The sequence below is a fragment of the Condylura cristata genome, unplaced genomic scaffold (genome assembly GCF_000260355.1).
Source record: "Condylura cristata isolate star-nosed mole 26May11 unplaced genomic scaffold, ConCri1.0 scaffold00019, whole genome shotgun sequence".
Classification (NCBI taxonomy): Eukaryota; Metazoa; Chordata; class Mammalia; order Eulipotyphla; family Talpidae; genus Condylura; species Condylura cristata.
The window spans coordinates 7069922-7096882 of record NW_004567120.1 but is presented as its reverse complement, the minus strand read 5'-3'; the positions used below and the strand labels follow the sequence as shown (position 1 = coordinate 7096882).

General features: G+C 36.7%; 1 protein-coding gene and 1 pseudogene across 1 annotated transcript in view; one reads left to right on the top strand and one right to left on the bottom strand.

Annotated features, from left to right (window-relative positions):
• Positions 1 to 26961, bottom strand: part of PCDH11X (protocadherin 11 X-linked) — a 199529-nt gene that overhangs the window by 84530 nt on the left and 88038 nt on the right. The window contains 1 exon segment of the mRNA XM_004685886.2: positions 8995 to 9193. Coding sequence (XP_004685943.2) covers positions 8995 to 9193 — 199 coding nt within the window.
• LOC101618372 lies at positions 2868 to 6547 on the top strand (annotated as a pseudogene).

Sequence of the window (26961 nt, the reverse complement as noted above, 5' to 3'; positions counted from 1 at the left end):
CATGCGGAAGTGGCTTTAGTTTCTCAGTGCAGTGCTTTAACCCGCTGCGCCACCTGGGAGGGCCATGTAGAGGTATTTTTTTAAAAAGATCAACTCTTGCCATTTGTGACAACATGGATAGAATTGGTACAGCTGGGTTTTAATGATTCATTATTAACTGATACTTTTAAAGTTCCATAGTTTTGTCTTTAACCAGTTATCCATATTTAGAATTAGATCTTCAACAAATCAAAGGGTCAACTAGTAAGCACTCTAGTGTTATACATGTCAACAGTCTTGGCAGAACAAGAAAAAAATGACTTTTCTCTGAATAGTATTATAGTTATTCAAATTAATCCCTCACTTCCCCCCCCCCGCACTTTTTATTCCAATGAATTACATTACTGTTAGAAGATAAACAAATGTATGTTCCCAGGGAAATAAAACATCAATTGCTTCATTTTCTGTGAATTAGTTACTATCATATTAAAGTACCAAGCATTTCAAAATATGAAGATGACAAATTATTCCAACTGTGTAAGGATATCAATTATTTCCTTTAATAGTTTACATTTCTATTTGTGGTGCTATTGACATGTGTGGTTAATTGACATCTGCTCCACATCACAAAGCCCATTACTATATACTACTTCAGAGGCATAGAAAAGTCTTTGAAAAATCAAATACCTTATCATCAGTATTAGCCTAAAGATATTAATTTGATGGGGTAAAATTTGCATCAGTTTTTTTAATCAAAACAAAACATTCATGCATATGCTATGATAAATGTCACTGCCATGCCATTCTATGATAACAGGTTCAGTTAAAGTAATATATTGTGTATCTTGCAATTGTGATAAGGTTCTTTATTGTCCAAAATGGAACATATAACTAAAAGATTCTTTTGGAACATGGTTTAGAACATCATTTAGATGGTTTTATTTTGCCTTTAGATATTTGAACCTTAAAATATTCTTCAGTATGAATTTGCTAGGTAGTGTAAGTAGTTAATATTATGTATAATAAAAAGTTTTAACATTGACCCACATTATTTTTAGATTTATATAGAATGGGACATTTATTTTTAATATTTCTAAACTTCATATCAGTGTATTACAATCACAAGTAGAAAAAGTATTACATGGATTATTGCTATTTCCTAATCTTCTAAATTTTAAAACAGTGTCTAATTAAAAAAGAACATTAATAACTTGGTCATTACTATTGTTTAATCCTGTAGTGATGAACAAACTATTTTTAAGTTGGTATTTTGGCTTTTTGAAATATATTAATAGAAAAGAAATATAAATTTTGTGTTTGACTAACAATAGGTATCAAATGCATATGAAAGGTTAAAAATTGTCTTTTAAAAAGCAGCCATGACACACTGAAACTTATACGTGTTGGTATGTGGTTATTTCCTGGAAAATATTACAGTGACAATTTCCACATCTCTAAAGATATCTTGCTTAATTTTTTCTATCCTTAGCCCTGCATTGCAGTCTCCAAAGCCACTATGTGCCAATAGAAGGTTATTTTCAGAATAGGCAAATGACGTGGTACAGATGGAATTCCTAGCAGAAAAGAATTTGAGGGGATCTTTTACCAATCCATGTAGTACTGAATGATCATAGACAGCTAGTCAACCTCATGCAAACATGGGATTAGAGTCACTAAGACTTGAGCCATCAAAAGACCAAAGTGGAAACAGTTTACCATCTCCTTTGAGTACATTGGATCTCCAAGAATGGATGGAATGCTGTCTTGAATTTTCCAGCAGTCTCACCAAAGATTACAAGCTAACAGGCTTTTAGGCTGAATTTAGTTTTTAGGCATACTTTTTGAGCTGAAATCTTTTTTATTTTCAGCTGTTTGCCAATAAGAATTATGGAGATTTGAAAGAATTTCATTTTTTACTTTCCTTGAAATATCAGGAGATCTAGCTTCAATAGAGCCAATTCACAATCTGACCTGCCTGCACCTGCTCAGAACTGAGCAGCAGCTGCTCCATTTTGCAAGGAGAAAGTAAACAACATAATTAATGGTCAAAACAACAATCTAAAAATGGTTAGTGGAAAAAAATTTTTAGTTCCTAGAAGAAAAAGTTTTTTTAAGATATTATTTATTTATGCACACAGGACTGGGTAATAAGTCAGAGGTACAGGGGCGATGAGAGGATTCACCAGAGACAGAGTGGGGAGCAGAAGTACACTGCTGAGGGGAGCAGCAGGTGGGTCAGGAGATGTCTGCTGTACCATGTGTGTCACCTCCAGGGTGAGGATCGAACTCGTTCTAAAGCGGCCTCAGCCAGCTTTGCAGTGCTGTGCTCAAACCCGCTACACCACCAGGGAGGGCCCAAGAAACAAGTTTTAAAAATAAAGTGTTTACATATGTCACTGTATTATTAATTAAATAAAAATCAGGTCTTATAAAGGACTCTATTGAATATCTTAAGTGATCAATTTTTACTAAATTAGATACACTTGTGAACAATAAGGTTGTATTTATTTTCAATGTTTTATAATTTTTCAAATATTTATTTATTTATGTGTACAGAAGTGGGTACAGACCGGAGGAGCAGGGGCTGTGAGAAGATTTACCAGAGACATAGTGGGGAGCAGACCAGGCAGATTGATGTAGTACACTTTTGAGGGGAGCAGCGGGCGGGCCAGGAGAGGTCTGCTTTGCCATGTGGGTGAGCTTTCTGGCCAGTGGTCAAACTGGTGTTAAAGTGGCTTTGGCTAGCTTCATAGTGCTGCGCTTTAACCTGTAGCACAACCAGGTAGGGCCCTGTTTTATCATTTTTAACATGTGCCAATTCTGTCCCTGTAACTGTCAATACTTGGCTCTCATATGGCTTGAAGGTTTATTTCAGTGTTAAATCCACAATGTGGATGCACTCTGTAAGTTTGTTCTTTAATTGATGATAGGCTATGCAATGCTCTAAAAAGGGAGCTTAGTTGACATGCATCATATGCAAAGAAATCAATTCTGTTTTATAAAAATGAGGTTTGTTTCATATCTGATTATCATTGGAAAAGGAAGTGGTAGATATACAAAAAAACTTATGAAGTAAGAATAAAGCAAGGACACCTTTGTTTAATGCATACTTGTTAGTTATGAACATATTCTTTTCTTAATTCTATTTATTTATGTATATAAGGACTGTGGTACAGGCCAGAGGTACAGGGGGATGAGAGGATTTATCAGTTACAGAGTAGGGGTGCAGAACAGAGCATCTACTGAAGTACACTGCCGAGGGGAGCAGAGGGTGAGACAGGAGAGGTCTGCCGCACCATGTGGGTCAGCTCCCTGGCCAGGGATCGAACTCCTGCTGCAGTGGCTGCATATAGCTTCAGAGTGCCGAGACTTCACCCCTTGTACCACAAGGGAGGCCCAATTTATAAATATATTCTTAGAGATAGGCTCTGAGTTCATTTTGGGGGCAGGCAAATTCAGAGATATGTATTTCTACTAGAAGTCATTATATCATGTTATATAAAAAATAAATGAAAGGTAGGTTAATGTTGCAGGTTACAGGTGAAATATACTTAAAACAAATGTTAATAAGTATAGCATAAGTATAAAAGTAAAAAGAAATAACTGATGTTTTGAATTTTTTGTATATGTTAACTAAACAAGTTTCTAAAATTTTTATATTAGAAACACGTTTATTACCCAGGGCCTACAGTTGGTGGAAGAAAAATAGTGCTGATACCTTGTCACTGGTTATCTGTATTTAGACTTATATTACAACATGTTTTTGGTTTTGTTTTTTTAGGAATTTTTTGAAAGATTTATTTATTTATGCATACAGGACTGGGGTACAGGCCAGAGGCTCAGGGGCGGCTAGAGGAATCACCAGAGACAGAGTGGGGAGCAGAACAGGCAGATCGATGAAGTACACTGCTGAGGGGAGCAGCGGGCGGGTCAGGAGAGGTCTGCGGTGCCATGTGGATCTCCTCTGGGGCAGGGATCAAACTCATGCTGAAGTGGCTTTAGCTTCTTAGTGCTGTGCTTTTACCTGCTGAGCCACCAGGGAGGGCCCTACAACATGATGTTAAACCAGTCCATTTCCTTCAATATTTGTTGTTCCAAAAATAGGATTAAGACACAATGATAAGACATTTTGGTCTAAAAACTAGATGTTTTCATTTAAAATATATAGTAATGGGCCCTCTCTGGTGGTGCAGTGGGTTAGAGCACAGCACTATGAAGCTCTCTGCAGCCCCTGCAGCACGAGTTCCATCCCCAGCCAGGGAGGTGACCCACATGGCCATGCAGACCTCTCCTGACCTGCCAGCTGCTCCCATCTGCACTGTATTTCAATTAATCTGACTGTTTTGCTCCCCACTCTGTCTCTGGTGAAATCTCTCACCTGCATCCCTCCCCACATACTCTTGCCCGTACCCCAGTTCTTTTATGCATAAATAAATCTTAAAAAATATATAGTCATATAACCCATAATCTTCAAAATAGTCCTAAAATTTTTGCTTTATATTCATTTAATGTTTATGTGTTAGTTTGTTGCTCATTTTTTTATATTTGCTCACACCATGACTATTCTCTACCACAAATGTGGTATATTCTTTTGTATCTATACGTTTTTATGTATATGAAAATATCTGAAGCAATTTTTAGCTTCTTGGAATTCAAGAATATTCTAATATATGTAAAACCTTATCCAAAGTTGCATTTCCACACATTATAAGCAGATTATAGATTCATGTATTTCAAGAGCCTTCTAAGATATAACCTTATTAAATTGTGTTTCCTAAAGCTATGAGGAAACAGATACATGTTCAAGATAATAAATGTAATGAAATTCTCTATTTAGTATCAGCTTCATGATCCTCTTTTAAGTGTGCATGCTGTCTCTTGGGTGTTTGCCAAATATGGCCTTGTGCTTTTGATCTGCAGACCAAACCTCAATACTTAAACCACAAAGCAAGTGGTTTAAGTACATTATTGAAAACTTTAGCATAACTCCTTTATATTACCACCAGAGTCTCTTATTTTCCTAAAGAAGTGCTATGTATACTTTCAAACTGTAACATTTTTTTTAATTTAATGAGGTACCAATGTTTTACATCTTTGTTAATATTTTGACAGTATAAGATTTCTTTCTTCCGGTGTGGTCACCATAGCTCTCCCACCACCAAAAACCCTTAGTCTTCTGCCAAATCTTTTGTGTTCTTCCCATTTTCCACTTCAGACTCCCTTCCCTCTCTCCCCCCTTCCTAATGCCTCAGCTCTGTGGTCAGCTTCCAAGAATTCATTTTAAAGTTTGTCTTTGTCAGAGCTTTTGTTTGGTTTTTCTGTAGTGCAATTACCCAGTATTTATCTTTATCCTTCTGTTCTACTTCACTTAGGATATGTCGTTATCTTTATTAAACATTAAAAATAGTATGATGCCCATGGAATGGACAACATAAGTATCATAAAAGTTTCCCCTTCCACAGCCATCATGTTTAAGTCAGTCTCCCAAGGAGCCCAAACAACTACAGAAAATCTTCAGCAGAGATTTAACTTAAAAAAAAAATAAAATAAAAACCTATGAGATGCCATTCTGAGCAACAGAGAATGTTTACGGGCTGTGTGATAATGAGAGATTCAAACACCAAGGGACCCAGAAGCTTTGGGTTTGTCACATATATCACAGTGGAAGTGGTGGGTGCAGCCATGAATAGAAGACCACAGAAGACTGATGGAAGTGTTGTGGAATCAGGAAGCTCTTCTTCCCAGGCTGCTTGGCTGTGTCTATGTGGGTGCTTATTTGCTGCTACCCCTTTCAAATATGCAGCTTTTCTGCTCCCCTGTAATTATGCAAGTATTTCTTTTTACAAATCTTTTCCTGTGTAGCTCTTTTTGCCCACTTCTGTCTGTGCAAGCATCCTTTTCTTTCCTTTTTAGTATAATGCATATAAAGGGGGGAAAAAGCTCTGTGTCGAGTGACATTCTCAAAGTTATGGTGCTCACTTAACTGAGAAAAAGATTTTTGTTGGTGGCATTAATGAAGACACTGAAAAACACCGCCTAAAGATTATTTTGAGCAGTATGGGAAAATTGGAGCGATTGAAATCATGGCTGATTGAGGCAGTGGCAAAGAAAGAGGCTTTGATTTAACAACCTTGGATAACCATGATTACTTAGACAAAACTGCTATTAAGAAGTAGTATGCAGTGACTAGCCTCAATGCTGAAGTAAGGAAAGTCCTATCTAAGCAAGAGATAGCCAGTGCTTCATCCAGTTAAAGAGGTAGGAGTGGTTCTGGAAACTTTGATGATGGTTGTGGAAATAGTTTTGGTAGGAATGACAACTTTGGTCATGGGGGAAACTTCAATGGTCAAGGTGGCTTTGGTGGCAGCCACGGTGGTGGGGAGTTGGTAAAATGGATTTGGCAATGATAGAAGCAATTTTGGAAGAGCGGGAAGCTAATTATTTTACCAATTACAACAAGTCTTCAAATTTTGGATTCATGAAAGCAGGAATATTAGGAGGCAGAAGGTTGGCACCATGGTTGTGTAGGCCAATACTTTGCCGAACTATGAAACCAAGGTGGTTATAGTGGTTCCCTCAGCAGCAGCAATAGAAAAAGATTTTAATGTTCTACCAGGAAACAAAGCTTAGCAGGAGAGCAGAGCCAGAGAAGTGACAAGGAAGCTACACTTTACAACAGGTTTGTGAGCTCAGTTACACACTGTGGTGGCCAGGACTCGCTTCTATAAAGAAGATAATTTTGAAACGATACAATTGTGTATGGGCAAGAAACTCTAGAACTGTATTTTTGACTAATTATATAATAGGTTATTTCAGTTTCTGTGTTTTGGAAAGCATTATGACAAAGAATTTTAGTGTAGTCTTAAAATTTTTGTATGCATGCTCTTGATTAATGAATGTACTAGTCTGATCATGATGCTAAGTAAATGTGTCTTTAAAAACATATTTTTTTAAATCTGGAAAATGATTTATATGAATTATAAAAATATTTTATATGAAATTATTAAAACAATTGATATCTACAAAAATAAATTAAATGACAAAAATAAAATGGGTGTTTTAATATATACATATAATACATACATGTGTATACACACATATGTATATATACAGACACACATTTTTTCTTTTATTTTAATATAATAGTTTGTTTTTACATCATTTTGTGCCTTTTTCCATCTCAGCTTCAATCCTTGTGGGCTTCCCATCACTAAATCACCCGTGTCCCATCACCATAATCCAGTACACTTCCCTTCTTCCCCATTTTTGATCCCATTCCCCACTCCAACCTTATGAAATGTCTCTGACATATAGTTATTCATTATTATTATTTTGTTTTTACCCCTTGTCCTTTATGCTCCAGCTATGAGTGAAACCATCAGATATTTTTCATTTTCTTTCTGGTTTATTTTGCCAAGCATGATCCCTTCCAGCCCCATCTATGTTGCTGCAAAAGGCATGGGTTTATCTTTTTTGGTTGCTGAGTAAATATTCCATTGTATATATGTACTACATCTTTTTAATCCAGTCATCTACTTTTGGGCATTTGGGTTGATTCCATGTCTTCCCTATTGTAAATAAAGCAGCAATATACATGGAGGTATGGTTGTCTTTTTGAATCAGTGTTTTGTGTCTTTTGGGTAGATGCCTAGGAGTAGGATTGCTGGGTCAGATGGAAGCTCCATTTTTAGCATTTTGAGATACCTCCAAACAGTTTTCCACAGTGGTTATACTAGTTTGCATTCCCACCAGGAATGCAGTTCCTTTTTCTCCACATTCTCGCCAACATTTGTTGCTGCTAGTCGTTTGAAGATGTGCCATTCTCACTGGGGTGAGGTGGTATCTCATTGTGGTTTTAATTTGCATCTCCCTTATTACAAGTGATGTTGAACATTTTTTCATATGCTTGTTAGCCATCTGCATTTCCTCTTTGGAGAAGTGTCTTTTTAGCTCTTCTGCCCATTTCTTGATGGGGTTTTTTATTTTTGTTGAGTTTCATCAGTTCTTTGAATATCTTTGTGATCAATCCTTTATAGCTAGTATTGTGTGAGAAAATTTTTAACCATTCAGTGGGATGTCTGTTTTTTGTAGTATCTCTTTTGCTGTACAGAAGCTCTTTAACTCGATGTAGTCCCATCTGCTTATCCTTTCTTTCACTATCGTTGTGTTTAAAGATGTTACACTTTTTTTTAAAGATTTATTTATTTACGTGTGCAAAACTGGGCACAGGCTAGAGGAGCAGGGGCAGTGAGAGGCTTCACCAGAGACAGAGTGGGGAACAGAACAGGCCAACTGAAGAAGTACATTGCTGAGGGGAGCAGCCGGCAGGTCAGGAGAGATCTGCTGTGCCATGTGGATCACTTCCAGGGTCAGGGATCAAACTCACACTGAAGTGACTACAGCTACCTTGTACTGCTGCGTCCTAACCCATTGCACCACCAGGGAGGATCATGCATATTTTTTAAGAGATTTATTTTGTTAGTTTATATATAGAAGAACTGGGGAATAAGTCAGAGGTACAGGGTGGGGAGTGAGAGAATTCACCAGAGACAGAGTGGGGAGCTGTGAAGGCAGATCTACTGAAATTCACTGCTGGTAGGATCAGCAGGTGAGACAGGAGCAGTCTGTTGCACCATGTGGGTTTGCCCTGGGTGGGGATACATGTGGGTTGGCACTGGCTGGGTATCGAGCCCATGCTGAAGTGGCATAGTACTGAGGCTTTAATCCCTGCACCACCAGAAAGGCCCTACCATACACACACACACACACACACACATACACACATGCACATATGTAAAATGCTACCTGTGCCTAAAAATATAACTATAATAAACTTTGTGTAGCTATGACTACACATTTCAAATATTATGAACTACCGCACATATGCCACTCATTATATAGCTTCACCATTAAAAATAAGCAAGCGCTCATAATAGGTTAGTTAAATGCTATTATTACTACTGTAGTTGTACTTGAAAACACAGTGAGTCCGTATTATAGGTAGGTATCACTTACTAGATTCAGGATCAGAGTTGCCATCCCCTTCAGTGCGGTTGTTGGGTACGGCATGATCAAAGTACTCTTCCTGAAGATAGCCAAGGGGTAAGGCATGAAATGTGCTGGGAAGACTGCCCGTATCATGGTCTCCAAGTCCACCATCACTGCTGCTCTCCTGAGAGCCTTCTGGCAAGTGAAATGTGACACGCCGCTGGGACTGAAAGGAAGAAAGGAAATTACAGGGTTTCATCTGTGATCTGTATAAATGCTTAATGCATCCAATTTAGGAAATGTATTATTTCAGCTATCTTCTGAAGTCACATTATCATGACTGTGAATTTTGAACAATATCAGGCTTTCATGAACAGTCAGTTCTATGTACAAACCTGCTCACCAGGCTGCACAGTTGCTTCTATTATATTTTTTAAAAGGGCACATCCAGAATGAAAGTGAACCTGTTCCAAAGCAGGAAGCTGTCAGCCTTCATACACCTTTGAGCACATTGGAAATTCTAATCATAATTTGAAGATGGATTACTTCACCAATATTTGACAATGATTCCTTCTTTGAATAATAAACATGAATAAATATAATAACATTATATATAGATATATAAGTTTCTGGTGGACTGAAACAGTAAATTATAGTGAATAATTCAATAATGTAGCCTTAGAAAATTGAGAATTTGTTCCAAATCCTAGGGGCAACATTTTGAATTTGAATTTATTAAGACCTACACTGCACTGCAAAAAAAAAAATTAAAAGTTATATAGTATGAATAACAATGGCAATTTTTAAAAACAACCTATACTTATCATAAATGTTAGAGCATAATATGCACATGCCAAAGTATGTACATGTAAAGATGACCTCCATTAATGATGAAAACACTATAGGATGTAACAGTAGCGTTGTCGGTAGCTATATTTTGTTTGCTATGTTTAGTAGTAAGTCTCCAAAGAGAGATTCCCCAATGGACAATACTTCTTGCATTCAGGTCCTTATGTAGTACTCTACATAGACTTTGTATATCATAGATCTTGTTAGCCAAATCTTGTAGCTTTTGAGTTTCTCCCTTGGAATACTCACTCTGTGGAAAATTAACTACCTACAGGAAGATTGACTACTGGGAAATTGCTGTATTTTAAGGAAATTCAAGCTATTCATGTGAGAGGGAATAGTATAATCCCCAAAGGGATCTAACTGTTTCAGACACTCAGTTCAGTTGTCAGATGTGTATGTAAAGAATCAATTCTGGACATTACAACTGGTGGCCTGACCCTAGCTATCTCCTGATAGTTAAACCACCATATATATATAATTGAGCCATTACATATATGTATGTGATGTGTTCTTGATAGGTATAGTATCTGTATTACATTTTTTAAAGTATCAGACATAGATAATAGAATCTATAAAAAAAAATAACAATTACTGTTGACCAAAAAATTGATGTTGTGTTAACATGTGTTTATTAATCATGGAATCAAAAACCCTAATAGAATTGAAATTGCCGTAGATAGAAATTTGTTTCAAGTGTTAGATATAGGAGCTTATATAAAAATATGTGCATACATGCATAAAATACATCTATATCATATATACATACGCTCCTAAATATAGAATATACACATGCACACATGTATGTATATGTGTTTATATGTGTATGTGGAGTTTCTTTTCACTTGTTTATATATATGTGTATATATAGTCTATATATACACATATATATACATACATTCATACAGGCATGCAAGCACACACATATAAAATCCCATTTTATGGCACCTAGAGTAACAAGTTAACTTAAAGTACTTGCAAAGACATGCCCTAAGGTGAACCTGTAGTTAGTCTGGCCATGTATTCATCACCAATCCTCTAGACACTAAATTGAATCTTCAGTGGGTTAATAAAAGGGAGTGGGAAGATTTATAAGCACTCCTTTTAGTGAGCACGGATCGTTGTTTTTTGCCCCTTTCTTAATGCTCATAAAAACACCACCAGTACACCACCCCATTACTGAAATCCTGATCTTTTATGTGATATTATCACATACATATTTTTGAAGTTTTATAAGGTAGAACAGTTATTAATAATAATTATATAATAACAATAAGGTCTATTGTTTAGTTCTTTTAAAATTTATTTTTACATCATTCTTCAGTTCTTCATTTTGTGCCTTTTTCCATCTCGGTTGTTATTTCCACAGACTTACACCACCAATAAACTCATGTGCCATCACCATAGTCCTGTGCACCTTTCCCACCCCCATTTTTTTTTATTCTATTCCCCACTCTACCCAGATAAAATGTCTCTGGTTTAGATTAGTGTTAAGACATCAGAATGCTTCAAGTGGAGATTAAGGTGTATTTCTGGTCACTATTGCTTCTATATTATGATAAAAAAGTTGAAAGCTGAACTACAATTTGGGCTTTTGAATTTTTTCTCAACTCACAGTTTCAAAGTTTAAATTATAAAACAGTTTTTAAAACTCAGCTCCTATCAGGCAATCAAATATCATCAATTAAATATACTGTTCTTTTTTTATTTAATTAATTCACAAGAATTTCTACATTTACACATGCCTGATTACTGTCTATCATGTTATAAAATCTCCATAAAATATTTCCTTACATGAAATTACTAGAATTATATTTTTAAAGAATTATTTTAAAAAGACTCGCAAGATTTAACTTTTAATGAAAAAGCATTAAACATTTTTCCAAATATAATACTAATAATTTCTACTTCTTATATTTTTCAATTTTTAACATTTCTGGATAGAACTGAATATAAAATGATTAGGTGAACTTAAAAATATTTAAATCCGGGTCCTCCCTGGTGGTGCAGCGAGTTAAAGCACAGCACTAAGAAGCTTAAGCCGCTTCTGCATGAGTTGGATCCCTGCCTGCCCCGGAGGTGACCACAAGGCGCAGCAGACCTCTCCTGACCCACCTGCTGTCCCCTCAGCAGTGTACTTTGTTGATCTGCCTGTTCTGCTCCCCACTCTGTGTCTGGTGAATCCTCTCACTCTCCGCATCTCTGGCCTGTACCCCAGTTCTGTATGAATAAATAAATAAATCTTAAAAAAATATGTATTTGTATCCTTTTATTAAATTTAGAAATAGACTTAATTGTCCTTAACTTTTTAACGAATGAATCCTTACGCTCTTAATTTCTGATTAATTTGGCTCAATTTCATAATATAGAGGTATTAAAAATAGAAGAATTTTCCTTATTCAATACACGTACAAATAATAGCTATTACGTGAAGATCATTCCTTAAGTCTCTCAAAGAAGAGTACACAACTTCCTTTTAACAAGTGTTGATGATGATTAGTGTGCAATATAAAAGAGCTATTACATTACCGACCCTGTCATAATTTGTTGTTTGCAGCCCTCCAATGAAGCTGTGGTGTTCAAATTAAAATAAATCTATTGACTGTGATGGTGGCTTTATGGTATGAAAATAAATCTTGGTTTATTCATGAATAAATATCTGTACTGAATGGTTAGCTGTCTTTCTTCTAGCGAAAGATAAGTCCACAGAGTGCACATTCCTATATCTGTATACATTTTTAGCTGAAATCACTCAAAATGCTAGAACAAAAAAGTACTCAAATAATACTGTTGTCACCTAGATAAATTATTTAAGGACAAACTATCAAAACCTCAAAAGTCTTGTGTTCACTATACTCCATGAGGCATAATTCTGCACTTCAGATAAGGTGATTATCATCCCATTTCCATAAAATACCATTTCATTTAGAAATATAAACCTCGCAGCAGAAAGGGTGTATGAGCTAGGACAGCCTGTGAGTCTCACTATAGAATAAGGTTGACTGTCATGTTAAAAAGAAATCATTAGTGTCAAGGTTTTCAAAGTAATTAGAGAACTTGTACTATTCCTGTCTCTGACTCAGGTTCACCCTAATGCAATTTTCCTTAGATTCATCACCAGTGACTGATTAAAAAGGGTAGTCATAGTTTTAGTTATTTTTGAGGATTATTCTATGGTTATTTATGATTTATACATTTATTACACATCCTGGATTTTAAGCCATCAATATTCCTTCTGAATGATCATATTCTACAATAATGACTTCATTCTGGACCTCAAAAATGCTGTCTGCATTTTTCATGAGTACTCTAATCATGACATAAAATGTGCAATTAACTTAGCTTTAACTCAACTTGATATTTTTTCATATCTTTATTTGACCATATATATCCCACTTGTAACTCATAATTCCCAGTATAAAAAAAAAAGTCAACGTGATACATTTTAGTCTTTACAACTTGACCTTGTAATTTGTTGCTATAAAATCTTATAAATTTCCTATTCAAGTTTTCTCTCAAGATATATTGGTTCACCTAAATATTTTTAGCTGTTCTGTTGAATAAAATTGGAATGGTCTGCTCATATTTTACTTTTCATTTTACATTATGTTCCTGAAAATTTTAACTTTAAAGGTCATTATTTTATTTATTACTTGCATGTGCAGTAATTTCTTAATGATGGTAAAGCGTTCCATATTTACATCTTCTCCTAACTATATTTTGTATTACATTTCTTCAAGGTACTGGGTATTTTTCCAAATTTATTTTAAAAAGCTTTTTCAAGTTAAATATATTATTTTGGTGGTTAGACTATAAAGCATTATATGAGGGCTTCTTGAGTAATGATTCATTTAATCTCAATAAAAATAGAAATAATCTCTTTGTAGATTTTCCAGAATATTATTGGTTGTAAATTGTTAAACTTTCAAGTGCCAGAGTTTTATATGAACTTCACAAGCGAAATAGTATTATTGCAAATCTTTCCTCTTTTCATAGAGGTGAATGAGTTCCTGTAAAACTTTGATGTCAGCCCTCGTGAGATGTATGGCATGCAAACTTTTTTCGCTATTTAATGTGATCTCTTTGTTTTTGTTAGGTTTCTTTCACTTTGCAGAAGATTTTAGTTGAAATTAGTCCCATCTGTTTATGTTCTTTGTTTTCTTTGCTGCCGGATGTGAGCCCATAAAGATGTCCTTGAAGCATATATTATGAAGTGCTTTGCTTGTGTTTTATTCTATATATTTTCTGTTTTCAGATCTTATGTCCAAATCTTTTATCCACTTTGTACTTATTTTTGTGTATAGTATGAAATAGCAATCTACTTTCATTCTTTTGCATACAATTTTCCAGCATTCTAAGAGCCAATTATTGAAGTGTATTGTTTTGGCCTCTTGGATCATCTGTACAAGTAGGTATGTGTTTATATTTGTTCTGTCTATTCTATTCCATTATTCTGTGTGTCTGTTTTTGTTCCAGTACCATGCTGTTTTGTTTATTATTATTTTGTGATATAGTTTGAAGTCTAACAATATATGACAATTCTTCATTTTTATAAGAATTTTTTTTTTTTTACATTTGGGGGTCATTTGTGGTTCCATGTGAAATTCAGTGATGGTTGTTTTATATCTTTAAAGAGTGCCATTGAGTATTTGATAGGGATTTTGTTGAATTGGTATATTGTTTTGGGTAGAATGGCCATTAAAATATTGAGTCTACAGTCCATGAGCAGGAGATATCTTTCCATTTCTTGGTATCTTATCTATATTTAAACAATGTGCTGTAATTTTCTTTATATAGGGACTTCAACTCCCTAGTTAGTCTTTATTGCTAGACTTTTACCTTTTTTTTTGGTGTAATTGTGAATGAAATCATTTAAAATTCTTTTTCCTTTTCTTACTCCTTGTTTGTTTAAATGACAGCAATTATTTTTTGTGCATTAATTTTACAAACTGCCATTTTACTGAAATGATTTATTGTTTTATTTAATTTCTAGTTCTAGTCTTTCAACATTTTTTATCTCATGAAACTGTTCTCTCCTTGCCTGTAGTGTTTCATCAGAAAAGTCAGATGTAATCCTGTTAGGAATTCCTTTATAACTTCATTATTCTTTCTTTGTCTTTAACTCTTGGAAAGTTCACTATGTGTCATGTCTAAGTCTCATATTTAGATAATTGCTGTTTTGGCTTCATGGATCTCTATGTTTATTACTTTTCCTAGTTTTGTAAGTTTGTTTACTACTTATTATAATAGTCATTTTTTCCCTTTGCCTCTATCTTTCCCTACTGGGATATACATTACTCTTATACTTTCTTTCCTCAGAGTATCAGATAATGCTCAAAGCTATTCCTTATTATCTTCTTTGTATTTATCTTTCTTCTTCCACCTGGAATTTTTTTTTTTTTTTAAGATTTATTTATTTGTGCATACAGAACTGGGGTACAGGCCAGAGGCTCAGGGGTGGTGAGAGATTTCACCAGAGACAGAGTGTGGAGCAGAACAGGCAGATTGATGAAGTACACTGCTGAGGGGAGCAGCGGGTGGGTCAGGAGAGGTCTGCCACACCATGTGGTCACCTCCGGGGCAGGCGGGAATCGAACTCATGCGGAGCGGCTTTAGATTCTCAGTGCTGTGCTTTAACCCGCTGCGCCACCAGGGAGGCCCCCACCTGGAATTTTAACATTATCAAATTTGAGGGTACTGGTTGATCTTCCACTTGTTCAATATTTTCCATATTTTAAAAAAATCTCTATTGTATTTTTTTTTACATCCTGCATGTTCAATGACCTAAAAAAGATGGACAAATTCCTACAATCATATAATAACCCAAGATTCAATATGGGATACATAGACATTCTAAACAGAATAATCACAAACAAGAAAACTGAAAAGTAAACAAAGAAAACAAAAACCCGAGACCAGAAAAGTTCACAAGTTATTATTGTCAAATCTTCAAGGATGAACTAATACCTACTTAAACTCTTCCAAAATATTGAGAGAGAATGTATACTACCAAATATATTTCTTGAAGTCAGCATTATGTTAATACCAAAACCAAACCAAGACAACATAAAAAATAAATAAGTCTACAAACCCACTTCCCTAATGAACACAGATGCAAAGAGCAATCATTTAAGTTTCAGGAAAATGAATTCAACAATGCATTAAAAAGAATACACACCATGACCAAGTGAGATTTATAACAGGTACTCAAATATGGTTTGGTGTCTGAAAAATCAATAAATGTAATTCACTACATCAAAAAAGATAGATAAAAACCATATGATTCTATCAATAGATACCAAGAAAACATGTAATAAGATTCAACATAAATTCATGAAAACCCTTGAAAAACTCGGAATACATAGAATATATCTTAACATAATGAAACCCACATTTGAAAATCCACAGATGATATCATTCTCTGTTCAAAAATGAAGCCTTTCCACTGAGAACTCATATAAAATATGTGTGTTCACTCTCACCATTACAGTTCAATATGGTACTGGAAATTCTAGTTGGAGCAATTAAGTAAAGGAAGATATACAGATTTAAAATGAATACACATTCAGAAATAAGAAGTAAAGCTATCATTATTTGTAGATGACATGATAATATACCTAGAGAACCCTAATGACTCCACTGAAAATCTATTTTATATAATAAATCAGTTCAGCAAAGTAGGAAGTTATAAAATCAATACACAAAATGCAGTTTCTTTATTATATGTAAACAATGGGCTAGAAGAGAAATTAGTAAAATGGTCGCTTTTACAATCACACCAAAAATAAATAAACACCTAGGGATAAACCTTAACTAACTTCTTATATGAAGGATTTATGTGTGTGTGTGTGTGTGTATACATATACATATATATAAAACTTACAAGACATTGGTAAAATAAATGGAAGACCACACAAAGAACTGAAGGAATCAACATTGTTAAAACTGGACATCCTACCCAAAGCAATATATAGGTTTAATGCAATCTTCATGAAAGTTTAAATAATATTATTCAAAGAAATCAAATAAACATTACTGAAATTCATAATGAACTAATAATTACTGTGAAAAGCATTCCAAATAAAAAAAGAGGAAGAATGACAGCATCACACTTACAGATTTCAAAATATAGTATACAGCTATAATAATTAAAACAGTAAGGTACTGTAAGAAAAACAGACACACAGACAAATGCAACAGAACTGTGATTCTTGAAATAAACCCACATCTATGTGGAGAGGTAATCTTTGAAAAAGGTGCAAAGAGCATACACTAGAGCAAGAAAAGCCTTTTTTTTTTTTTTTTAAAGATTTATTTATTTGTGCATACAGAACTGGGGTACAGGCCAGAGGCTCAGGGGCGGTGAGAGGCTTCACCAGAGACAGAGCGGTGAACAGAACAGGCAGATTGACGAAGTACACTGCTGAGGGGAGCAGCGGGCGGGTCAGGAGAGGTCTGACACGCGCTTTTGGTCACCTCCGGGGCAGGCGGGAATCGAACTCATGCGGAAGCGGCTTTAGATTCTCAGTGCTGTGCTTTAACCCGCTGCACCACCCGGGAGGGCCAAGAAAAGCCTTTTTAAGAAATGGTGCTAGGAAAACTGGACTGCCACATGCAAAAGAATGAAACTAGACCACTATTTCATACCACATGGAAAAGTTAACTCAAGATGGATAAAAGAATTGGAAGACTTGAAATTATAAAATACATAGAACAGGCAAACCACTTCATGGCATAAACTTCAGTTATGTCTTTTTTACAAATTTCCCCCCAATAGCAAAGAATGCAAAAGAGAATGAAAACATTTGGAACTACAGCACACTGAAATGCTTCTGCATAGCAAAAGAAACTATAATTTAAAGAAATAGTCACTTTACTGAACTGCAGGAAATATTTGCACGTCAGCGTCTGACAAGGGCCTAATATCAAATATCTACAAAGAACTTGGGCAACTCAACACAATGAAAACAAACGACCTAATAAAAAATAGGCAGAAGAACTAAATGGATAGCTTTCTAAGGAAGATACACAAATGGCCATTGGCACTTGAAAAACACATCCATCATCAATTATCAGTAGGGAAATGCAAATCAATACCACAATGATATATCACCTCACTCCTGCTAAAATGGCCCAATCAAAAACATCAGAAACAATTTTTAAGTGTGGAGAAAAAGGAATGCTCTTATGCTGTTGGTGGGAATGCAAACTGGTTCATCTCTTATGGAAAACAGTATGCAGATTCCTCAGAAGTCTAAAAGTGAATCTGCCATACGAAGCAGCTATTCCACTCAAAGGTATCTATCCAAAGAATACCTGAACACTAATTTGAAATGAAACTTCATTCCCAAGTTCATAGCAACATTTTTAAAAGATTTATTTATTTATGCATACAGAACTGGGGTACAGGCCAGAGATGCAGGGATGGTGAGAGGATTCACCAGAGACAGAGTGGGGAGCAGAACAGGCAGATTGACAAAGTATGCTGCTGAGGGGAGCAGCGGGCGGGTCAGGAGAGGTCTGCTGTGCCATGTGGTCACCTCCAGGGCAGGGGGGGATCAAACTCATGCTGAAGTGGCTTTAGCTTCTTAGTGCTGTGCTTTAACCAGCTTCGCCAACAGGGAGGGCCACATAGCAACATTTTAACATACAAAATATGGATCAACCTAAATGGCAAAAATGTATGAGTAGGTAAGAAGATATGTGTTTGTGTGTGTGACCATGGAATACTTTACAGTGATCAATAAAGTCAAACATGCTTTTTGTGGCAATATGGTGCTGGAAGAGGTTATGATAAGCAAAATAAGTCAGAAGGAAAATACCAGATGATCACTATAGTTTGTAGAGGTTGTAAGATTTTAGATATGATGACTATTTGCCTATACCTTTTTGAAGTGTACAAGAGTGTGTAGTTAGGTGATTAAAATTATTATGTGCTAATATATTAATCCTTAGGTAACGCCTATGGCAAAATTAACACCGATTTCTTGTTAGATATTTAAATTTTAAACATTGATAAAAATATCTAATTATCATTTTATATATGTCCAAAAAATCATGCTTAGCTGTTTGTGACATAATGGCCAACTTATTTGAAAAAAATATTCCACATGATGTAATACTTCTCGGTAATCCAAAATGAAAGACTCATGCCATCCTAGTAACATTGATGGAGCTGGAAATGTTTATGCTACGTGAAATAAGTCAGAAGGAGAAAGACAAACATCAGTTGGTATCACTTGTAAGTGAAATATTTTGAAACAAAACAGAAAGACAAAGCGAAACTTAAAAGCTAACCCTTGAAAACTGAGTCTAGAACTGAGGAGTCGGAAGGGGGAAGGGAGAGGAAGCAATGAGTACACAATGGGGAGGCAGCAGATACTTCTAATGTGGTGCACTCCTGGTGCTTTGATGGTGGGTGTGCTATGGTTAACACGTGTGACCTAAGTAAGGGTGAATAGCTTCCACATTTCCAGTAGATGGTGCTATGTGACATGGTGAACTAATGCAGTTGACCCCCCCCTTTTTTTTTCTTAAGATTTATTTATTTATGCATACAGAACTGGGGTACAGGCCAGAGGGGCGGAACATGAGAGGATTCACCAGAGACAGAGTGGGGAGCAGAACAGGCAGATCAACTAAGTACACTGCTGAGGGGAGCAGCGAGCAGGTCAGGAGAGGTCTGCTGCGCCATGAGGGTCATCTCCGGGGAGGGGATGGAACTCATGCGGAATCAGAAGCGGCTGCAGCCATCTTGCAGTGCATCCTGGCTGCACCACCAGGGAGGGCCCGCAACTGCCTTTTCTTTGGTTGGGAAGAATACTACAGGTGTCTGGAGCTAGTGAATGTGATGTAGAGGGTTGGTTGGTGCCTATGATATCACTGCTAATGCTCTTCGGATTTTCAGACCCAAGTCTTTGCAGTCAGTCTGCAGGAAGGGCTTCGAAGTCCCTTCTCAGCAGTGATTCTAAGAGCAAGAGTGGAGGAGGGAAAAGAATCAAAACAGGGGAAGAAAGAATACAAAGGACTATGGCGATGGGACAAGGTGAACTGGTGTTGGGTATTTCACGGGGACTACACCTGAGAGGAGAAAGCATACATTATAAAAAATGAAGAATTATGTGAAATATATATAAAATTAAAAAAAAAAGAAGAGCAGTTTCACTGAATCTGCTGGAACCCCGATTGAGTTGGGGGAGCGAGTTGTACCTTTCTGTTTTGTCTTCACTAGTGCTCCATCTACCCCAGCACTTTCTCACACATCTCCCCACAGTTAGGCAGGCACTTAGCAGCTCTACCACCTCCGGGGCCACCCCATCATAGGAGCTAGGTAGGGTTTGAACCATAGTTTCCTTCTTACTTCCTCCAGGTGACTCTCACCATGCCACTCCCCTTTGTTTTTGTATAGCAAATTTCTTCAGTGTCTCTTCTGCTGTATGTGCTGTGTGTTGTTCTGCAACGTCCAGGATGTGTTGTTATTTCCCTGTAAGTCTCTGGATTCTGAGTCCACTGCCTGTCTGGACAACTTTAAATCATCCTCCCAACAGTCAACCAGGGACTCTCCTCTGATGTCATCTTTCCTTCTCCCTTTAATTTTTGTTAACTCACAGTGATTAGATGGAGATTTGTGACCATGTATATTTGTTCAGCCTCAATGTCAGATTGCACAATTCTCTGATGGCAGTGATCAGTGACACAAGTAACACATGTTCAAAAATAATTTGCAGTATGAATCTATACTGTCTTCCTGCTTTCATTTAAAATACATCCTTAGCCAGCTAATGCTTGGACAGGACCAAACTACATATTTATTAGCCAGATTCAGAATAATACAGAATACAGGCTATATATATCAGTGCATATGACATTCACAAAAAATACAAGGACTTCCAGGAACTTACAATGGTAGTTTACAGTGTTAAAAACAAGGAAATTATTCACAATGTAATATTTTACTATATTATTGCCATGAAATTTGTAAATGTGTTTTTTTATGTGTAAACTTCAGATATAACAAATAGGTTTTTTGGTTTGTATGTTTTGTTTTTGCATATTTTAATAGCATATATTCCTCTTTAGGAACTTTTTTTTCTGAAAAGTAATAAACCTAGATTTTATTGGATGCCAAAAAAGATAAAGATCAGAGGAACAATTCCATTTAGAAGGTAAAATCAATAAAAAATTACTAATTAATTAGAACTCTAATTGCAAGGCTATCATAAATAGGCACTATTATTTCAATGATGTTGCTTGTTCACATCTTACTGTTTCTCTTTCAGACTGATTTGCAGTTCCAGTTTGTCATTATTTTACTGATTGACCACATTTCTCAAGTTTTTTAAACTCTACCAAATTCTTGTTTTTAACTAAGTACCTGTAAATGTTTGATGAATTTCCCTGAATGACTATATCAAAGTTTCAGTTACTTTCTAGCACTATTTTCTCTTTATATATGCTCACCCCAATATTTGTATTAGTGATTTTTAAAATGATCCTTTATTTTTAGCAAAATTTACAAGATGTAGTTCATAGTAAGGAGAGTTTAATGGAGTAGAAATAGCCCCAAACTGTGAATTGAGTGATTCATATTCAAGCCCCAGTTCTAGTTCAAATAAATCGAGGTAATTAAGACTCACTTCACTTCACTTTTCTCATCTATCGAATGACACAGTTGGTTTGGCCTATGATCTCTCCTGAATATCCCTTCCCTGTCTAAAATTCTATTGCTTTCATAGCAATAGATTAACTCTAGACACAACCCCAATTAATATAAGATGTATAGTCAGTCGATGAAGGCTGCATCTTAAGATTAATATTTTTATTGTTCAAATAGAAGATCTTGATGATAATAAAAATTACTCTGTTGTAGGGCAAGTGGATAGAAAGATTTAGTTAATGGGGTGATCATACATTGGAATTGAGCTACAACCTCTAATTTTCCACTGCTTAAGAACAACAGAGTTTCTATATAAACACTACACAGCATTTCTTCATAGTCCTTAAGATGCCATCCAGGCAACATCTAGGTGAGGAATGATGATGTTAAGGAATCCTATCATCCAGTTAGTAATCAGTAGCTACATGCCCCTATATATAATAGTGACTGAATCTCACCCAAATCGCTTGGAAACTATGCTTCCGTGAAATTTACCCTGAAAAAGGAAAAAATCACAGTGGAGAACTATGACAGCTATTGAATAAAAGTGCGTATCGCCTAATGAACATGTGCTTCACATGGTGCTCGCAGTAAATGAAGATGTATGTCTTATTATTGCTAGAAAATTCAGCTTAAACACAGAATAATCTATCCAGATGTGAAAGTAATATCATTCTGAATACACTATAAATAGCATTAGTATCATTCAAGATGAAATGGGGTATAGCAGAGATACCAATTTTTTTGACCTTGTAATATTTATTTAATGAAGTGCCATTGTTTTTATTCTTGTTACTTTTACGACAGTATAGGACTTCTTCCATCAGCTGTGTTCACTATGGCTCTCTCACCATCATAGTCCTCCACCATAGTCCATTGTGCTTCTCCCTCTCCATTATCCACTGGCCCCATTTTGCCCCCTCCCCAGTCCCCCTGAATGCCTCAATCTATGGTCAGCTTTCACAGATTGGTTTTATAGTTTGTCTTTGCCTGGCCCTTTGTTTGATTTCTCTGTATTCCACATATAAGTGAAATAATCTTGTATTTATCTTTCCACTTCCGGCTTATTTCACTTAGCATAAACCCTTCCAGCTCCATTCAAGTTGCTAGAAATGGCATCAGTTTGTCTTTTTTGATTGCTAAGTAGTATTCTATTGTCTCTATATAGCACATTTTCTTGATCCATTCATCTGTTTTGGGGCATTTAGGTATTTTCCTTATCTTGGCTATTGTAAATAGTGCTTCAATAAACAGAGGAGTGCAGATTTCCTTTCAAGTTAGTATTTTTGTGTTCTTTGGGTAGATTACTAGTAATGGGACTTCTGGGTCATGCAGCAGATCCAGTTCTAGTATTTTAGGAGCTTCCACACAGCTTTCCATAGTGGATGAACAACTTAACATTATCACCAGCAGTGTAAAAGGATTCCTGTTTTCTGCACATCCTCACCAGCACTTGTTGTTTCTGGTTGTTTTTTTTTTTAAAGATTTATTTATTTATGCATAGAGAACTGGGGTACAGGCCAGAGGTTCAGGGGCGGTGAGGAGTAGAACAAGCTGACTGATGACTGATGAAATACACTGCTGGGGAGCAGCGGGCGGGTCAGGAGAGGTCTGCCACGCCATGTGGTCACCTCTGGGGTGGGGATCGAACTCATGCTGAAATGGCATGAGCTTCTTAATGCTGTGCTTTAAACTGCTGTGCACCAGGGAGGACCTTTTTCCTTTTTTTTAATATGAAACATTCTCATTGTTGTGAGGTGGTATCATTAAAATAAGGCACACTGAATTTCTAAAATTAATTCAATTTTAACATCTGGTTTTTCAACTCACTTAATGTAAGACCATCTTGAAAACTGACTTTGCCTGAGGGCTATTACTCATTTAAAATGAAATAGCTCTTTGCGCTTCTTAGGCCTTAGGGCAGACTAACCCCCAAATGCCAAAATGGCATATTGATTATTTTGAACAAAATTTGCTGGAGAAACAGCTGGTGCAGAATTACTCCCATTCTTCTGCCCCTTCTAAAAGCAGGGTATAAATTTCCCAAATAAAAGGCACCCTCCACGTACCAGGAGGTAGAAAGACATCCTTCTTAACAAAGTGAATTCAGGAAAGAGAAATTAACATACACAAAGTCTTACCTTTGCTAATTAAGACTCCAGCCTAAAGTTTGTTTTATTTTTCTTGTCAGTTCTTCACAAATCTATTGTTTCTCTGCCCAAAAGGTGTGGCTAACTCTGCAGGACCTCAAGTGCACCTGTCCGCCCTGGCTAATGTTGTGCATGGGTGAGCACACTCCCCAGTAAGGCCAACAAACAAGTTAGCAGAGCACAGTGCACTCTGTCCTGCAAATAGCTGCAGCCCACTACTTGTTTCAAATAGAAGCTACAAGAAGCCCCTATTTCAGGTACAAACATGTACCCCACCCCTTGCATTGAGCACATTTCCTGTTTTTCCCTGCACCTACAGAACCTATATATACCCATGGCAGTCCTAAAACACAGACTTCGGACTTCAGACCCCAGGCTCCTGCTTCAGTTTCTGTTGCATCTCCGAGTTCTGGCGGCGAGCAAAAGCAGTGGTCAGCACACCCCTTGGTGGGTTTGCAACAAAAAGGTATATGAATTGACAGTGTAAGTCCTGTACTCATGAAATTTCCATATGAAACTAAATTATTTTTTATCCTATAAATTCATCTTGCATAAGTTTGATTATTAGAACTAAAACAACCAAGAGTGGTTAGGGGATTCAATAAGCAAACAGCTCTGACACAGACACAGGACTCAGGCCGACAGTGCTCTTTGCAGGTAATGTCAGAGGCAGGGTCAGAGGGCAGGTCTAAGGTGGCCTTGATGTTTCCAGAGGCCGCAGGTGTCTGTGGAGGTCTGCAAAGTTTGACAAAACCTGCTAGGTCGTGATGTCCAGAAAGGTCATTTGCTGAAAACATCTCTTCTGAAGCCTTCTGATGAATTCTCTTCTGAAAACATCTGCCCAACGAATCAAGCCGGCTCCTGCCGTGCTTTATATTCTTCTCAGGGCCCCCACTATTCAAGCCTGATTGGACCACTTTCAATCCAAGCAGCCTGGTGCCAGTTTAGCACCCATAAGCTTATTCTATTTTCAATTCTTCAATGCACTCAAAATCTTGAATGGAACTGGAAAGCTTGAACCTGATTAATGCATTGAGCTCTAACCTGATTGATCCATTTTTACTCCCCATGCACTTCCGAATCCTCGGTGCCTGCCCAGAACTTGACCCACACTGAGGTCAGGGCAGCATCCTTGGCAGTGCCCTCAGGAGAGCCATGGCCAGAGCTGGCTTCCTGGGGCCTGATACTCCTCTCAGTTACCGCGAACAAGAAGCCGCCGGGGTGAAGGGGTGCCTCAACTGCTGGAATCTGGAACTGGCGCGCACCTCTGCTCCCACTGGAGCAGCCTGAGAAGGAAACCACCATTCCCATGGACACTGTTGTTAGAGTGCTGTGCTAGCCGACTAGCCGCCCAGCTTCTCTACCTGACCCCTGTGGGTTGGTTCTGTCAGAGTCAGGGTGAGGAGACCAGGGGCTACCGACAGGCAGTTCAAATTCAGGCAGGCTGCACAGGTGGCAGGGACCCTGTTTCAACCCTCCACCAATATTCCAGTGCCAATGTTCAGTCCCCTTCCTATTTATATCCCTATGTTTTCTACCCCCTACTCCTGTGGGTAGACAGCATATATTCCACGGAGTCTAAGAATTATTCCTGCTGTACTTACGCAGTGTGTTTTGTTTATTTATATCCCTCAAGTAAATGAAACCTCTTGTCTTTCACTTCCCTTAGCATAATCACTTGAATATCCATACACACTTCTTTCTTTCTCCTTCTCAAATCATTCAGTACAATGGAAAAAAAAAATGTTAACAGTGCTCCACAGTTGCAAATTCTGTGCTCTCTTATGCAAACACAATATAGAATTGTAAACTAAATTCTCTAAAACAGAATTTGTTAACTTTACTTGAGAAAAAAGAAATTTACATGATATTTTTAATAATGGTAGTTAACTGAATAAGAAGCTTCTATGTGAAAAAGACCTCAACCATGTCTCCTGTTAGATTTGAAGTGATGTGAATTTGAGTAGAGGTCTGAGAAAATTAAACCATGTCCTCTTTGTGTGAATACAGGTTTCCACTATGAATATGTTCTTAAGCAAACTGCACAGGCAAAAGTAATTATTTGTATTTAACACTGCAATATATGATACTTATTATCTGGAATATCATTCACAGTTTGTGAATATATATTTGGCATACAATCAAAGAACTCTGTTGGAGGCTCAGTTACTAGCTGTGTCACTACATACAGAAGTGTTCTCTGACTTTAAGTCTATTCTCATCCCTAGGTATATATATATATTTTAAATCTATATACTAATATTCTGAATCAGAAATTTTGTTTGTATACTTTTAAATAAGTATACATTACTTAGTATAGTATGGCTCCTAGAACATACTAAATAGTATAAATGGTGAATATAAATATAGTTACTCTTTTTTTCCATTGTAAATTTACCACCTTGTGTCATTCACGCATAGTTAACAACCTTAAAAAAGTCTCAAGATGATCTCTGAGATCAGGATTGGTTATATCAATTAATCTCTTGAAATCTAATCACTCAGATTTACTTGCTGCATCCTTTGTTATTCAGTAAACTCTAATATCAGCAATATCTCCTTCATACAATTTATTTGCATTGAAATATATCTTTAAATCGCCATGCCTTTCTGTCTTGAATAGCTGTGAATTTCACTCCACAAGGAAATTGGTCATATTCACTTCTGTATCTCCTGGACTGAGAACAATGAGTGCATTGAGGACATTCAATAAATGTTTGCAGAATGAATGACTTATTGATCTCAGCATTTCTCCTGTGATGTGATGGGATGCAGAACAGGCCACCCTGAAATATGCCACTTTGGCGTATTGATCATTTTGAATTAAAGTTACTTGAGAAACAGGCAGTGCATGAAAAACACTGACTCTCCTTTTTGTCCTTGTATGCAGGAGCTAAATCTTCCATATAAAAGGTATCGTCCTATACCAGGAAGTAGAGAAACAGCCTTATATCAGAGAAAAATTATTCAGTGTTGTAAAAATAAAACTTTCTACGTCTTTACTGATTACTACTCCAAGTAATTTTTTAAAAATATTTATTTACTTATGCATACAGAACTGGGGGTACAGAGGTGCCAGAGGTGCAGCAGTGGTGAGGAGATTCACGAGAGACAGAGTGGGGAACAGAACAGGCTTATTGAGGAAATGCACTGCTGAGGGGAGCAGTGGCAGTTCAGGAGAAGTCTGCTATGCTATGTAGATCACCTCCCTGGCCAGGAATCAAACTCATGCTGAAGTGACTTTAGCTTCTTAGGGCTGTGCTTTAACCCGCTGCGCCACCAGGGAGGGTCAATAAACAAATCTTTTAAAAAATTTACTTGGGGTCCCTGCCTGGTGGC